At 35.6% G+C, this 17,355-nt stretch overlaps 2 protein-coding genes across 8 annotated transcripts in view; one reads left to right on the top strand and one right to left on the bottom strand.

The window, feature by feature from the left end:
• trio (trio Rho guanine nucleotide exchange factor) overlaps positions 1-10,140 on the bottom strand; it is an 820,581-nt gene extending 810,441 nt beyond the window's left edge. For all 6 annotated transcript variants that reach the window (XM_083135769.1, XM_083135773.1, XM_083135771.1 and 3 more), the window contains exon 1: positions 9,999-10,140. The gene's annotated coding sequence lies outside the window, so the exon portion shown is untranslated. The remainder of the gene's footprint in view (positions 1-9,998) is intronic.
• Positions 10,141-10,226: 86 nt separating this feature from the next.
• LOC145998567 (U6 snRNA-associated Sm-like protein LSm5) lies at positions 10,227-16,037 on the top strand. Of its 2 annotated transcripts, none has more exons than XM_083134994.1 (3): positions 10,227-10,312; positions 11,500-11,696; positions 15,831-16,037. In XM_083134994.1, exons 1-3 carry the CDS (start codon positions 10,267-10,269, stop codon positions 15,861-15,863), a joined length of 276 nt encoding a protein of 91 aa, XP_082991120.1. In that variant the 5' UTR covers positions 10,227-10,266; the 3' UTR covers positions 15,864-16,037. The 2 variants fall into 2 exon arrangements, with proteins under 2 accessions (XP_082991120.1, XP_082991121.1); XM_083134995.1 differs by lacking the exon at positions 10,227-10,312 and adding an exon at positions 10,892-11,000.
• The last annotated feature ends 1,318 nt before the right edge of the window (positions 16,038-17,355 follow it).

Here is a 17,355-nt window from a genome sequence, read left to right as displayed (position 1 = left end):
GGTTAAAGGACCTTGTACCGTACCTGCTTCAGTCGTCCAAAAATGTTTTTCTTTCGTTTCAGGGATGGTTCAAATATATTTATTTCTCTCTTTTTTATTTCTTCTTTACTACAGAAAGGATGCTTAAGAGGTGACGAACTGATGATAATTCGAATTGAGAATGGGCAGTAAAAACGTAGTCGAAAGAAGGTGAAGTTGCAAAAAAAAAAAGCCGTTAAGACCTAAAAAAAAAAGGCTAAAATAGGACCAATAAGCCAAAAAACGCCGAAAAAGGACAAATAAAACCCACCTTTTTCTGGCCTACAATGACCCAAAATGAACATATATGTTGAGCCTCGTCTTCGGACACTAGAAAAAAAAAGGATTTTTCCTCAACTTCCGAGCCGTACTTATTACTATATACTAAGTATGTAATTATGAGTATTGTTAAAATTAGAGTTTCAAAAGACTATGTACATGAACTAGGGTAGTGGAAGGGACGTTCGGGCTACAAATGGCTCTCACATGACATTCAGAACGAAATCATTGATATATTAGGGAGATCTGTTTTGCGCTCCGTGGTAGCAGATATTAAAAGTCGGGAATATTTTGCTATTATGGTTGACGAAACTTGTGACATATCCATCCGCGGACAATTAATATTCTGCATTCGAACTGTGAATAAAAATTTTGGTATTTTAAGGAATTCATGGGCTTTTATGACATTCCGAACACTGAGGCCAAAACTTAAAAAAGGGAGAGAGCGAGTCATTCATTAATTTATTTCAGTGATCAGAGACCCCCCCAAAAATAATTTTGACAAGTCGGCGCCCCTGATCTCAGCAGAATCCAAAGTATCCCAGGATATCCGGAAACACGACTTCAAAAAAAAAAAAAAAAGGAGGAGAAAACAAAAAAAAGAGCGATGTTTAAGTAAGGGAAAAGAGAAGATTCAACAGACTGCATCCTCTTGGACAAGCGCTATAACGCTTCGGTGGAGATCGCTACAACAATAACAAGGACCAAAAAAAAGGAAAAAATCTCCTTCCTCTGTGGCAGTTTCGTACGAGAACAAAGTGAACGCATCTCTGCTGACGACAGGCACATTAGTTCCAATGATAGAACGCTTACCTCTATGACAGAGGCGCAACGTACGGGCAAAGACACCCACGGGAAGGGGGGGGGGGGCTTTATGCACGAAAGCAACGAACCACTTGTTTACGCACAAGTGCAAGCTCGCAAGGGTCGTAAAACGGGAGGAAAAGGTGCTAAAATGTAGGCCAATTCGAGGAAACGCACTAAAATAGAACAATATGAATAATATAACATGCATTCCTCGCTCTGAATGTCTGGGACGAGGAAGTTCGTCTAATTGCAATTTCCTTATGACAACTACTTTACATAGGCATATATTCACAGAATATACCGACATGCACGTTAGATCACGAGGAACGACCACATATAACGGCATGTTTTCGCATTCACACTCATATATTATTTCTGAATATTGGAAGGTTTTTAAACACCTGCGACTTTTGCTGAAGAAATTCTGCCGCAGCGCTTGAGATGGAAAATGTTAGCTTGTGGAATGATCCTGTGGTTTCACATGGTGACAATGCGACAGCTGGGGGATGCTTTGTAAAAATATTGCACTGCCCTGCCAGGATTAATACCCACATTTTTTAAAAAAAATTCTTAACCATTGGAATAGTTAACACAAGTCCTTCATCTCGTCCATCAAGACATACTACATCCATCAATTGTTTATACTAAAACTGCCCCAATTAAAAAACTGTCCATATTTATATCAATATGATCATACACAAAAATTCAATTTCTACTTTACAATATTCGGGTGTTATTTGGTAATGTTTGTGGCAAATCTTAGATCTCTGGATCAGGAAATTACTGCTATCAATTTCGTCTGCTTCAAGCACGTATGATTGATTGATTGATTTGGTGTTTTAAGCCCACTTTGAACCGCAAGGCTAATCGGGACTGAACCTACAGTTTAAAGTGGGATCCGAACCACTTGGGCCTCCACCGGGTATCGAACTCGGGACCCCTTGATTACAAAGCGACGACGCTACCACTGCACCATCGGGAAGGCCCTCAAGCACGTATGAAACGCACACTGTAACTCTACTACATGTTACAGTATATACTATACAGTGAATGGAAAAACTGTTGTTCTTATGACCATTGCTGGTCTCACGTAGTTACATTCCTTTCAACACAGAACTACAAAATCTTTCTTCATCTTTGATTGTCATTAATCCGATTTCACGAGTTTACAACAAAATAATTGCAGGAAATCAGTGCCATGAACAATGTGTGAATAATAATAATAATATTTGTGGTAAAGTAGAACTCCCAATACACAAAATAAATTCTGAACAATTTTTTTCATAAAATACTTCATATCATGGCCAGGGTTTAAAAGCTGTACATGCTACGTAAATTACAAATTTACTTGACACAGAAAAATAGTTTTCTCTTTACGTCAATGGAAAAAATGCCTCACAAAATAAGGAAGGCCAGGCCAATTGATATAATTTGCGATTCTACACCTCAACTTTCACACACCAAGGCAGGCCCAGCCCACAAAATTGGGATATGGCTTGAATAATGCATCAGCCACCACCACCTGACTCATGGTCATCATATTAAACCATACATACGAACATCCCCTGGCCTATCTCCAAAGCTCGGTGACCGAGCACACTGAGTGGTCAACAAGGTAGATAAAAATCATTTTTGTTGATTTTTCATTTAATTTTTTTCTTATTAAAAAAAACATGCTTAAAATTGGTTGTAAGTTTTTGACACCATGCATATAGATATATGTTTTTTTTTATAGAAAGGCTTTTTTAGTAAATGGTCCTGTAAAATATTTTAACAGTTTGACTAAATCAATTAAAAAAATATGTAAACCTTTTTCTGTTTCTGATACTGTACTTAGTATGGAAATGTTTGTTGAGTGTGTTAATGAAACTATAATAATTTTCAGTAACTTTTCTTCCAAGTGATAATAAACATTCTGGATTTGCTCCATAAGTGTAACTTAAAATATTAACAAATATTTTTATAGTCTTTGTACCTTGATTTTGAAGATTATTTTTATGGTAGTTTCAAAAATATCTGCTGCCATGTTTATGATTTAATATGATTAGTATTTTGCATACTTTTCTACGCAAAATGTTTGCTATTTCTGCCAATAAAAAAATATTGAATTCTAAATCAAAATAAATGTGTGTTTACATTTCCCTTCCTATGAGCTTCACACCATCAGTACATGTATTTTATTTCCATTATTTTCCTTTCTTAGAGCCTAATAAACACCATTAAATGATTTCGAGATTAATGTACTAACAACAAAAGTGATTGTAATATGTACAAAATATTTTTGCACATTATTTAAATCAATCTACCTTGGTGGTCAAGTTTCAATCTTGCCACCAAAGTTTCCAGGTTCAAGTCCTGGCCTCTCTTTGGGAGTGTCCAGCATTCTCATCCTCAAGATTAGCCACAAGAGTCAGAAAAGCAATGCTAAATAACAAAAATACCCCTACCTGACAATATCGCTTTCAAGTGCTGGGAGAGAATAAACTACTTTATTTAGCAGTACTGCTACAGGGGAAGAAATAAGAAGAAAAATCAGTACTTTTGGATACACCCCACAAATTTTGCAACAAAGAAGATATGTGACTTGCCATGTTCCTTGAATTTCGAAGAATGTCAAACATAATGTAATCAACATTTTGAAGCTTTCAAAAGTATTCCAAGTTTGTTTCAAGTCCATGTTATGCTGAGATCATAATAGAAACTGGAATCATACCTGGAACCCCTAGATTACACTGTGAAAGTGCTTTACAACTATGCCATCAGGGGGATAATACTTAACCTTTCAAGAAAATGAAAATTCGTATGAACCATGCTACAGCAATCATTCAATATGGTTACTAAGGCCAGACCCTAGACACATACTAAAAAATTCTAAGAACTGTTATTTTTTTATACCATTCTGTACTTTTATAACGAGTCCCATATAATGTTCCTTACTTAACGTTTTTTTATTGGATGTCCAAATTACTGTGTAATGATTTCTTCCTTCTTTTAAAGAGCGCTAAGAAGTTAAACATTTAAACACAAACTATTACAATTTGGAAACAAAGGAAAGCAGATAAATGAAACAATGAGATGTATCTTAAGCAATGGAAAAGTCTCCAATCAGCCAAATAGCATAACATACAGAATATTTGCTGTCAAAAGTGGGAATGTATTTTTAAATAATTAATATATATACTACTACTTCTTCTGTCCCTGTCAGCATTATCTTATCGACTTTGGACATCGTTACTGGTTTGAATTTGTTTTAATGTTTTTCTTCTAAAATTGATAGTTAGTCTCTCAAATTCATCACAATCACAAGCATAAAATGATTATTATGTATAATTCACTTTTTATCCTTTTGCTGTTTCTTTTTAAATATATATAAAAATTACTTTATATTTCGAGCCTACATTTTCGAGCATATGAATACAGAATCCATATTAGTGAAGGGGATAAATCTGTTAGAATGGATGAGAGTGATATGGGAAATGGAATTTTCAAATGTTGTATACCTTTGTAGTGTGGGGTTTGTATAATTCATATAATAGCAGAATACTAAAATTTTACAATATTGGAAAACATTTGCAACTAAGAAGCAGCCAGAAACACTATCTAAGTCATACCGAGACGTTTTTACAACGAGAGATCATATTTCATTCATTGTTTATGATGTATCGTTTATGTGATCCATATTTTAATAAATAATAATACATTAATAACAACAATGATTTCATAATTGGGGGGTAAACTGGCCTGTTTGGGATGTCCTGCTTTTGGGTCAAAATATTATGGTCACCCTAACTATACTACATTAATGACTAAATTTATTACTACTACTTACATTTCACAAAACCATTAACGCTTTATACAACTTGATAAAGTCAGTTTAGTTTATGTCTGAAAGGTATGAATAAATGTATGAACTCGTCCAGCACACAAAAAAATGAGTTCATTGCAAAAACGTGGGCTCAGCAGTGGGCAAATAGTCTGAGAGAATTACCAATTTGAGCTATTAGCAGCAAGAACTGGAACTACCCTTTCCACACATATGAGATTGCAACAATAAAAAAACTAATTGATTAAATTTCCCTTATAAGAGAGCTATCGGACTGTAGCGACAACTAACAGGTGACAAACAACACATGTATTTCACACCAAAGCAGCAAGCAACAAGTGACAAGTAGCCCTTCAGTCTAAAGCACAACATTCAACATGCATGAATAATGGACCGAGGCAACATGATGCACAGATTGAGAAAATTGCTCAATCCGAGCAAACAAGAAAGAGACCAGTGACACATGCAGCCTACGGCGTTGCTTCAGTTCAAAAAGTTGCATTTATTCCTGAAGGTTGCTTTCAAAGTGCCACCACTTCTCTGTTTTAAGTCCACTTTATGCACAAAAAGGTTAATTTGGACTTGACCTGTAGTTTAAAGTGGGATCAGAACCACTGTGGCATGTGCCTCCACTTTATCGAACCTGGGACCCCTTGATTACAAGGCAACGAATTTACCACTATTCCATTGGGGAAGCGCAAGGATGAATGATGAACTAATGAAGCAAGATGGGACAAATACAATGATACAGAGACCAGCAAGAGAGAGTACTTAGTACCAGCTATAATAATTCTGGTGGCAAATTTATTGTATACTGGATTCTGCATCAAACTGATCATCATTTCTTGTATGGTACCAAGAATGTTTAGTGTGTTTGAAACAGACTTTTGTTCAAAAAAAAGTATAAAAATATATGACAGTGGGATTGAAAGTGCAATGCATAATTCTTGCTATAAATGCACAATCATTTCTTTCCTGAAATTAAAAAGCGGAATATTTTATCTTGTCAAATTCTCCCTACATAGTGAAGCACCATAACTAAGAGATCGGATTTTAAAGGGAAGTCCTTTTTCATTTTTCAACATGGATCATGGAATAAATAACAACAGTATTGATAATTATCTTAAACCAACAAGGTTACATGGTTTTCACTTCCCTTTTTTATCCTTTTTTAAAACAATTTCCTTTCAGGTCCCTTTATTGACAAGTTTTCAGCCTATATTCCTATTTTCCCCATTTTTAAAAAATATCTTTCTTGGTCTCTTTATTGACAATATATCAAACATTTTGTAAGACTGTTTTTTTCCTGAACAAAACATTCAACAATTGTCTGGTGCAGTTTAGAGGAAAGAAAGAACAAGCATCTTCTACCTTACCTTCCCTCCATGAGTGTTGGGGGGTACCTTGCAGCGATTGTTGAAACAATGCGATTTGGTCTTACACAGCAACAAACACATAGTAAGTGGCATGCCTGTTGGGTTGAAAGTGTACTTATCTGCAAGATTTAGACTTTTATTGTGAAGTCTTTTAGAATAGTTTTAACTGAACGGTGTGACAGTAATGACAGTACTGAGTATCAGTGAAATGGCAAAGCCAGGTACAAGTGGCAGCAAGCTATGGGACGTGGTAACCAGTTGCAAGGAAGATTCCATCGAAATGGATGTACTTCAGCTTAAAAAAGGGAAGTGAAAAAAGACTAGTTTAATCTGGCACTCCACTAAAAAAATTATTTTAAATGAAAACACAATATATATGAAATTTAATGTATCCCTTTTTACATTTGAATGGTATATATTGCGCTTTCATTTAAAATAGTATTTTTAGTGGAGTGCAAAAAAAACTATAGTCCTTTTTCCCCCTTCTTTTGGTAATAATTTTCCCCTTTTTGTCCTTTTTAGGGGAAAATTTTCCCTTTAATATCCGGTCTCTAACCATAACATACACTGACACATTGACAAAAAAGACTTGAGCAGAAACCGCCTTACCACCAAATCTCTGATTATGGGAACATTACAATTAAATTTATTCTACATCCTGATATCTAGCAGATTCCATTTCACAAAGAAAACATAAAATTTGAGTTTACACAAATGTTCATGACATTATTATTCGACACCATGATAAAACAAGTCCCTTCAAGATCTAACACATCATTCAGCAAGTGCAAGGCTCTGTGTAGTCACACAAATTGCACACTGGTCAGCATAACAACTGTACTACATGTCCATAAATTAAGCTCAGTCAATCAAATTGTATGAACTGCACTTCAAGTTCTCTTGAGGGTAGCATATTGCACTTCCCAGAGGTGATGTCTAAATAATGTGTCAGAAATATTTTCGTAGACAACATAAATAAAAAGTAACATGGCATCATACGTAATTCATTTGCAGTAGTATGCCCGGGAATTTTGTTAAGATGGATATGAACATGGAAGGCAGTTGTAGCTTCCTTTTTCAAAGTTAATCTCATAATTTACCTTCAGCAAAAGTTAATTTCATTTTTTTTAAATGGCTACAGAGGGTTATGATTTTCACCAATACCTCTGTCCAATCCTATTGCCTTCTGCAGGAACTACTTTATTATTAGAAACGTTATATAGAAAAACACTTCCCAAGTGTCATAACTATTCATTAGATTTAGGGGAAAAAAAATTGAACTTACAATCCTCAGATAACCCCTTCTTTAGTTGAAAAAGGTCATTTGAAATTTCATCTTACGAGTTTTTAGCAATCCTGTAAACATTATGTAGCATATCTTATGAACCTATTGTAAGTATGAAATGTTATTATTACATGTTTCAAACAATTTCTCATTCCTCTGGACTTGTCCCAGAATTAGCCACAGGCACTGTACGTTTAGTTTTTGGACACAGTTATTTCTTAAATTCAGCCTTGCAGGAGCTACATACAGTTCCTGTTGCTTAATAAAAGTAACACATAGAAAAACTATGATCAAGATAGAATTAGATTAGCAGCACAGAAGAAAACATGTAACTTTGAACAATTGCAGCTCCAAGAGTACATGATGTTAAGAGTCGCGACAATGAAGTGAGCCTCCCATATGGCGATTTTCAATTACCGAACTACAGTAGTGAATTTCAGCATTCTTATATGCAAGCCTTTCCCCCGTCCCTACATGCAAAATAAGAGGCTAGAAAAACTATATAAAATTCAAAAGGATTAAAGATAGCCCAATTGTCCATTAACATTATCATTATTTTTTCTCTTACAGGTTTTTTTAATGAAATTTTAGTGGAGCTGGAGAACACATCATTCTTCTCTGCTGTTCTAAACTTTTCAATTATCGCCTTCATTGCAGAAAACAATGCAAATAAGCTTATACATGGACAAGTTGTCTACTACCAAAATTATATTGCTATGATAAAAAAAGTCCTGCTTAAGGGATAGTTTCTTCTTGACCATGTTAGTCGACATAAACACCCCGAAAAGTGCATCTGACACTTGAATCAGTATGAATGAATAATAACACAATCACCAATGTCAGGCAATATTTACCTACAACAGGGGTGCCCACAGGGGGAGATTATGGTGCAGGCTGCACAATCGAGATTTGGGGGGGGGATTTTCCCCTTCAAATAGTGTATAATTCAACATTTATATATATTTTTTAAATATATGTAAACATTTTACACCTTAAATGCACCATATTTAATCCATTAGATGAAAAAAAGCAAGTGTTTAACGGAATTATCGAGGGTGTGTGTGAGAAATATCCAACTCTTACATATTAGACCATAATTGACATGTGAGTTCTGGAGGGGGGGAATTCTGAAAAAAAAAAACGTTGGGAGGGGACAGTATCCAACTCTATGTAATTGATTAGGGCAGGTATTTTAGTTAGAGAGGGTATCCAAATCTAGTGTATTACTATTGTCTTAAGACTGTTGCGAAAATTCTTTGTGGAGACTAAGAATTAATTTTTGGGAGGAGGCAATGCCCACTCTTCAATATCAACAGTAAGTCTAAAATTGGCATGGAAAATTTGGTGGTAGGATTGAGTACTAAATTTAAGGTGGGAGATATGAAGCTCTTGATAAAGTGTTAAATCTTAGATGAAGGGATTTCTGTAGAGGGGGTAGTTCGAACATTATATTGTTGGGGGACTATATTAGCGATATGGTATCCACAAGTTTTCGGCGCCAAACGGGTGAAAAGAGAAGCTGGAAAAGAGTAAATATCGCGGAATCCTTAGACAGTATTGACACCCCCCATTAAATTAATATTCTTAAAAGCCTGGATAGAAATGGATGTAAAAATTTTCTTGGTCGCTTCGCTCGCATTCGAGTGCTATCAGAATGCGTGTTTGGCGCTTTACTGAGGTGAATGTAAAGTTTTGTACTATAGCTGCATTAGTTTAGTTTAGTTTATTTGCGATAGACATAAGCGATATTCTCAATATTCATCAAAAACATCCCTTCTTAAAATATAATGCTTAGTGTTGGTATACTGCTAAAATTAAAGCAGGTGCGTCATTTGTTACGAAGATCTAACACACGCTGTCGTAATTAAATACTTTGTAGGAATTACGATATAGCTTGATGGCGCGAATATGATTTGGGGGGAAGTATGATATAATTTTGGGGGGTGCGCCATTGGCCTTGTGGGGGATTCGCACCCCTGACCTACAGGATGTAAAATCGCATACTAAAGTTAGTTTCTGAGAAAAATTCAACACTAATTATCTAGTTAACGTAAATAGAGTTAGATGAGGAACTACGTCACATAATTTAATTGACAAAGAAAGTTAACAAATTATGTGGCAAGTGAAATATGCAGAATTTTAAGGCATTTGGTCCACTCCCTAAAAAATCCAAACGTTTCGTCAAGTACATTAATCAAGGGATACAGTGATTTACGAACAGATAAAAAAAGGTGCTATTTCAATTAAACCCTGCAGGCTCATATGTAAATGCAGCAGCCCTTATAAGCCGGTTAAGAACTTCTTGTACATCTTAAGAACACAAATGACAGGAGCAAGCTCCAAGTAAAACACCGTTACTGATAGGCATGCACACTCAGGAAATCTCACTTTAACAGAAAGCTTTACTTACCAATTATGAAATATATCCCAATATTATAAGCACTTCCTATATCACTTAGAATATCGCCACCACTCATAATAATATTTCACCGCAATCATGTGTTTTACGTCAAAACATGACACCAACAACACATCACAGCAGTCACAACAACGCCATATTAACATTGAGTGTATACGCTAGCAAATGGTTATCATTATTGGATACTGCTTGAAATCACGTGCGCCAGAGCATCCAATAGGAGAGAGCAGGAAGCACATTTCTTACGTAGTCTTAAAAGATGGCGACTTCCGTGACAACAAATCCGTCTACTTTGCTTCCTTTAGGTAAAAAAAAATATTTCAGAGTATTCAATGTGTGTAAGTCAAATGCGGCAGATTGTAGATATATATGCATAAGAAAAAACAATAAATTATGTAAATTGCCAGTAATAATTAAAGTGGCCTTTTGCAATTTATAACACAATTCAAACTGTAATATATTAAAAACGTGTGTTTAGTTCAATTGAAATAATTCGTTTCTTTGTTGTTGTTCCTAAATAACAAGCATGAAAAATTACTATACAGTATCATATCGGCGAACAGCTCAGCCCAAGCAGGTTAGAAATTGCTATTTTTTCTTTCTCTGTACTCGGGATTTTGTAGTGCAAGGGAAATACCCGCAGACGCAAAAGGGCCAGCATATTTTACCTTTGCACATACGTAATTAGAGCAAATATTCTTGGAAGGCAGATAAAACATTTTCATATTGCTTGGTCTCCACTCATGGACACTAAACAACACCCATGGTTCTTTGCAAAAGCTTTGCTCTAATTTTTTACTTCATTTTCAGATATAATTTGTGTGTGTGTGTAAACATCATTTCCCAAATAAAAACAATGCCTTACAGCTCAAATGCGGCATGAATTTGAGCATTATTAAATCAGGTACAAAGATGTTGGTTTAATAATATGTTCCACACTTCTTGCCTTGTAGTGCTTAATGATGAATAAACATAGTATACTGATATTGATAAGTAAGTATATAATGATTTTCTTAACTGTTTAAAACTGAATGTCTCGTTCGTTGTCATCTCTCAATAATTCATTATTCATCCATATGATTTTCTTTTGTACATGATACAACATGTAACTGTTGCCCAAAGACTCACTAAATAATTTTAGGCAATTCAGTAACATGATAATGTCGGACTTTGCAGATGGTGAGCTTACCTTTGACTTTGTTTTTTTTTACTTCGTTTTTTTAACTTTTGCCCATGTACATATTTGTCATATATAATTGGTCAGATGAAATTGAAATTGAAATTCAATGATCAACAGAAATCTCAGTATTTCTGTTGAAATGATGCAAACAAGTAATATTTGATTTTGAAGTTTATTATCTATCTTGCATATGTTTACATATGGTTTCAAGTCAAAAGACGAATTTATGTCTGCTTTCTTTGTGTGTTTATTATGTAAACAAAGCTATTATAATTTGAAAGAAAAATGCTCAAAAAATTAGTATTATTGCAGAGCTTGTGGACAAATGTATTGGGTCCCGAATCCACATAATCATGAAGAATGATAAGGAGATTGTTGGAACATTGCTTGGCTTTGATGATTTCGTCAATATGTTGTTAGAAGATGTCACGGAGTACGAGTCAACTCCTGAAGGAAGACGTATTACAAAACTGGATCAAATCTTGCTGAATGGAAATAATATTACAATGGTATGTATTCATTAGAAATTTAATGTAGGTAAAAATTTTAAATTGTAATTTCTAATAGGGTGTGTCTATCAAAATGTACATTTTTGTCAAGAGTTTGAAGTAATAATCACTTAATATATGTGCAAGAACATGCACATTAAAAAATTAGGTAACACTTTACTATACCGGAGACGGATTTCTTCAAATTTACAGGAGAAAGTACTTACGCAAATGCGAATGCATGTAGTTTTCTACGAAAATCTATTTCCGACTTGCTATTGCTGTTCCAGCAATTTGCTTTCTGCACGAGAGCACAATATGCTCTCGTATTGTCCGTATGTGCTAAATTGAATGAAAGGAGTGCTAATGGAACCTAACCTAACCTAGTAGGCATATCTCGTCACCGTGATGGTTCGTGGGGCTATCGTGAAATTTTGGGCTAATGTCAATGGTTTTTGGGGCTACCCGTGGATGGTTTGTGGGAAATAAGGAACAACAGTAAGCACTCGTTAATGTAAGAAATAGACATTATTTTCATTAGAAATTCATTATTTCACCTAAAGAAATGTTCCGCAATGCAGAATAGTACATTAGCAATGTAAAAAATTGCGAAATAAATTATTGATTATTGTCTCCGGTATAGTAAAGTAGTACCAAAAATTATGCTCTTTCCAGACAGTATCTATTCATGATTCCATCTATCTGATATGACATCTTGCAAGAGATTTTGGAACTATTCTAGCTGGGAAGTCTTTCCTTTATCATATGGATACAATTGGGGAAAATGGGTTGTAAGCGGTGACGCTTCTATGTAGTACACCCAAATGTCAACCTCCCTTGCACGTAGTGCACAGTATACTGTATTTTGCAGGCTAACGAGGCTGTGGCTTCTGGACCTGAAGCCAGGACACGTGTTGTGTTGTCCGTATATGTTTGTATCTCTTTAGATCATCATTTACCGCCATTAGCCAAAAGTGGCAGAAAAGCAACGTAAAATAATCCAATTCAATCAATGAACAAATGGTGAAAATGCAGGAAAAGTTAATTGAGAATTGAACAAGTGTTTTTTGTTGTTTTGTTTTTTTGCTTAAAACTAAAAACCTCCCAAAGCCTCCTCTGTCACATGTTGGTGTCATTCATACATTGTCCTCACAGGATATTAATGGATGCATAATAGAGATGTTTGAAAAAAAACATTCATCTAAATATGACATGCAGCCTTACACTTTGCATTTCCCGATTTCAACCTAGTTACGATATTTCAAGCACTGTAACACAAAAAAAAACTGCACAAAATGCACCCTTGTGATGCCAAAATTAGTTTCTAAAACAGTTTCATACAATATAATTTAACGGTTTATTCTGAACAAACCTCTTTACCACACATCAAATTGTACAGACAAAAGTAAATTAATACTGTATCCCAGTTCCAGTGACACAGGCACCACAGTGGTAATTATGAATATTTTTTAAATACTTTGAGAATGATGCTACATCAAGCAATGTTGTTCTTTCACCGTTTCAAGTAAAATATAATATGTGGTGCAAGCATAGTCAGTGCCTATAGATAAAACAGAACACCTTTAGACTAGAACGTAACTGGAAGGTTCATTACTAATGAACTCAGCATTTGGTAGTAATGAAATATCTACTTGGTATGACTACATACTTTCTATAAAAGTTCTTGGTAAGAAAAAGTTGATGCAAATCATGGTTCCCTTTAACCTGTGAGGAACATTTCTTGTTTTGTTTGATGCAAAAAAAAATCACTATGTAACATCATGCCAATTCAGTCGCAGTCATTTTCTGTCTTTTTATCAAATTCCAAAATCAATTCCATATTTACACATGTACAATGCTCATGCATGTATAATGTTAACCCTGGTTTATCATGGGGGAAAAAATTATATCTTGTATATAATGCGCAGTACAATTCAGGTTCAAGAAATGGCTTTCTTAGTTGTAGGTAGTAAAGCTGTTGCTATGCTGATCAAGAGGAGAATATCAGAGCCACCAACCCATGCCAATTCCCTCTTCCTCCACTGTGTTTAGCATTCCAAAGCTTTTATTTGTGTAATCACCTTGTTTATTCTATAGTAGAAGCGAGATCAAAATTATGTTATGGATTTGCAGCACTCTGGAAGTTATTTTCTATTATTTCTTGCCCAACAAATACCGCTGATACTCATCCTGTGCGACAGGAGGTGCATATTCGAATTCTGCTAGAACGCCATCGTTTTTCTCGGTGTCGCAAAACGTTCCATTACAAAGTGAAAAATCATGGAAATAGACAATTCACCTTTATTGTTTTTTTTAAATTATTATTACTAAAGAAACCAAACCTGGTAATTTGTCTTTCCTCCTGTTGATATATATGTGTTATACGAGGGTCACTATTTATATTTTGAGCCTAACAATGAAAAAACAGGAATTTGGCATTGAAAACTGCTTTATTGTTTTTTCGAAGTATTCTCCTTTATGGTCAATACACTTTTGCATTCGTTCGAACCATTTGTCAAAGCAGTTTTTCCAATCTTTTTGAGACACCTCCATAATATGGTTTTTGAACGCATCAACGGCATCTTCCGCCGACGAAAATCGTTGTCCACGCAATTTATTCTTGACATTCGGGAACAAGAAGAAGTCATTGGGTGCCAAATCAGGACTGTACGGCAGATGACCCATCAATTTGATTTTTTGACTGTTCATAAAGTCGGTTGTTGTAAAAGAGATGTGTGACAGCTGGCATTGTCTTGATGAAGAATGATCCGACGGCGTTTGTTTTCCGTATTTGACCGAAGACCTCTGGCAAACAAATTGTTGTGTACCATTCAGAGTTGACCGTTCTACGTTCCTGTAAAGGCACAGTTGCCACATGACCAGTTTTCCCGAAAAAACAGGCGACCATTTGTTTCGATGTGCTTCGAGCGCGAACAACTTTTGTTGGATTGCGTTCATCTTGAAACACCCATACAGTCGACTGCTGTTTACGTTCCGGCTGATATGCATATATCCATGATTCGTCACCTGTTACAATCTTATATACGTCTTTTGAAGCACCACGATTGTATTTATTGAGCATTTGTTTGCACCAATTGACGCGAGCGTCTTTTAGAGTTTTTGTCAAATTGTGTGGTATCCAACGAGAACATGCCTTTCTCACAGCTAAATGATCATGTAATATTTTATATATGCTGGTGGAACTAATGCCTATGGTTGCCTCAATCTCACAGTATGTCACATGACGATCTTGCAGTATTAGGTTTTGCACAGCATCAATGTTTTCTTGAACAACAACTGATTTTGGACGACCTTCGCGAATCTCGTCGGTGAGCGAATGGCAGCCACGATTAAATTCGTTATACCAGTGTTTCACAGTGGCAAAGGATGGGGCTTCATCGCCAAATGTGGAAGTAAGTTGATCGATGCACTCTTGTCTTGATAATCCACGTCGAAAATCGTAAAAAATCATCGCAGGAGTTAATTCCATTTTATTGTTGTCGCGCAATCTCCAAGGCAACATAAACAACACAAATGAAGCTATTGACAAAACATTTGAAGTACGTTATGGTCAATATTGCCAGACGATTCCGTGCAAACGTGAAATCGCGCCCAACTTCAATCAGTGTTGCCAAGGCTCAAAATATAAATAGTGACCCTCGTACGCAGTGACATGGTGAAAACATGCATGATTTCATGGTCGCTGTTCAAATTATTCCATGCATAATACACACCACAGTTTTTGAGGAGCAAACATTTTGTAAAAATCTGTGCATTATACATGAGTAAGGACGGTATATGCCATGGATTCTGAATATAATTTCAAATACATGTATAATGTAACATGTAACGACAACTAACCAATTTAAACCAACTGGAAAATGGGGAATATTGTACCTCAAAAATAAGTATGACATTAATGTGGCCTATTACAACTACTTTTTATCACTGTGTGATCTCATACAGTTTGAATGTCAATTTCATTACCAAATAATGAGCCAAAACTTAAAAGTGTTACTGTTGGTTAAAATCTGACCTTTGTTCTAGTGTATCCTTGTAAATCAATGTTACTTATGTCAAACATGATAAAAAAGACCTTTACATTGTTTCATGCAACAGGAGAAATTAAAGCAAATAACTTCTCTTTCATTGCAGCTAGTACCTGGAGGGGATATGCCAGATACTTAGTGTTTCTTCAAGGAATGGACTTAATCAGTGGAAGTGAATTTGAAAGGGAACTTTACTGGGAAGAAAATGTGAAAGTGTGTTTGTTTGAGCATATTTCTGTTGCTACTGAAATCTCGGAAAGGATGATTTGAGTTGTATTTTTTTTCAGTTAAAATAAAATGAGTTTGTATTCTTGCTAAACTGTGTTTATACTTAGGTGCTTTACACACACCTAGTTGTGGAAAAAAATGATCAGTTTATTATACAGTGCACACCTCAACCATCATTTTTTTGACTGTGTATGACACTTTGTTATATCTGTGCAGTTTTTATGTCTTTGCAACTTTTGCCGGCCTTCGATGTTCAGCTTTTGACTCTGGTGCATGATGGTCCAGTTACTTAAAATCTACTTATCTAAAATAAGCCCCATTAAATATTCACCATTTTCTGCTTTACAAATAACAAAAATGTAACATTTTATCATTATTTATGTTGAAAAATTATATTAGACAGCAGTGAAGGAAATTTAGGTTTATACAGAGCATTCCCTGACATTCACTACGAGACTCGCTACGAGCAGCCCAGCGTTAGCGCTTGTCTTTCCTGGTGAACGGGGTCCGCGACAGTCGCACACTACTGTCTGTTTTTTTCTCTCTCCCTGCCTTCGCTCTCTTTCCCTTTCTTTGACGTTGCAGACTGACACCAGTATAATCCTCCCTCGGAAGTTGTGTTGTGTCTTGACCATGTGTTGAAGATTGTGGCTTAATATGGCACCACCAAAGTTTACATTACAGCAAAGGATTTATCTTGTCGAGTGTTACTTCGGAAAGAGGAATTGTGGAGAAGTGTGACGATGTTTTGCAACGAAATTTTCTGGTGTTCCTGTTCCACATAGGACCACTATATTAAACCTCATAAAAAAGTTTAGAGTAACAGGGTCAGCCTGCGATTTTTATTTATGGGGAAATCTAAAAAATAAAGTATACAAAGACAATCCGCACACCATCCGTGAGTTAAAAGACAGTATTGTACGAGAAATCGGGAGAATTACAGTAGATGAACTTGCACGTGCAAATGCCAATATCCTTCTGAGATGCCAGAAATGTGTTGCAGCAGAGGGACATCATTTTTAACACCTTCTGTAGTCAAGGTTAGTACACAATATGAAAACTGTAATTTTAATAGTAGACTCTAGTGACTGTCGCGAACACCGTTCACCGGGAAAGACAAGCGCTGATGCCAGGCTGCTTGCCGCCGAGTCTCGTAGCAAATGTCAGGGAATGCTCTGTAGATGGGAACTCCTTCAGTTCTTGAAACTATGGGCAGTACCCTAGGCGTATTGGTGGAGTATATGTGAACCATAATGTGTTATTTTTATGGTGCATTTTTTAAAAATTCAGTGCATATTTTGGCCTATTTTAGTGCATACAAATCTACCCCTTTAATGATGAGCATATAACATGACACCCTGAAACTCAATCTGTAGTTTAAATCCTCTGCAATACATGATAAT

This window comes from Lepisma saccharinum, chromosome 14 (genome assembly GCF_977018435.1).
Source record: "Lepisma saccharinum chromosome 14, izLepSacc3.1, whole genome shotgun sequence".
NCBI lineage: Eukaryota > Metazoa > Arthropoda > Insecta > Zygentoma > Lepismatidae > Lepisma > Lepisma saccharinum.
The sequence above is the reverse complement of the archived record's forward strand: the minus strand, read 5'-3'. Positions and strand labels throughout refer to the sequence as shown.

What these genes read in the sequence shown, in the direction of transcription:
- LOC145998567 (XM_083134994.1), top strand. Translation starts at nt 10,267, where the DNA reads ATGGCGACTTCCGTGACAACAAATCCGTCTACTTTGCTTCCTTTAG. An exon ending in GTCTACTTTGCTTCCTTTAG is followed by an intron (nt 10,313 to 11,499) that starts GTAAAAAAAAAT and finishes GTATTATTGCAG; the next exon opens with AGCTTGTGGACAAATGTATT. An exon ending in ATGGAAATAATATTACAATG is followed by an intron (nt 11,697 to 15,830) that starts GTATGTATTCAT and finishes CTTTCATTGCAG; the next exon opens with CTAGTACCTGGAGGGGATAT.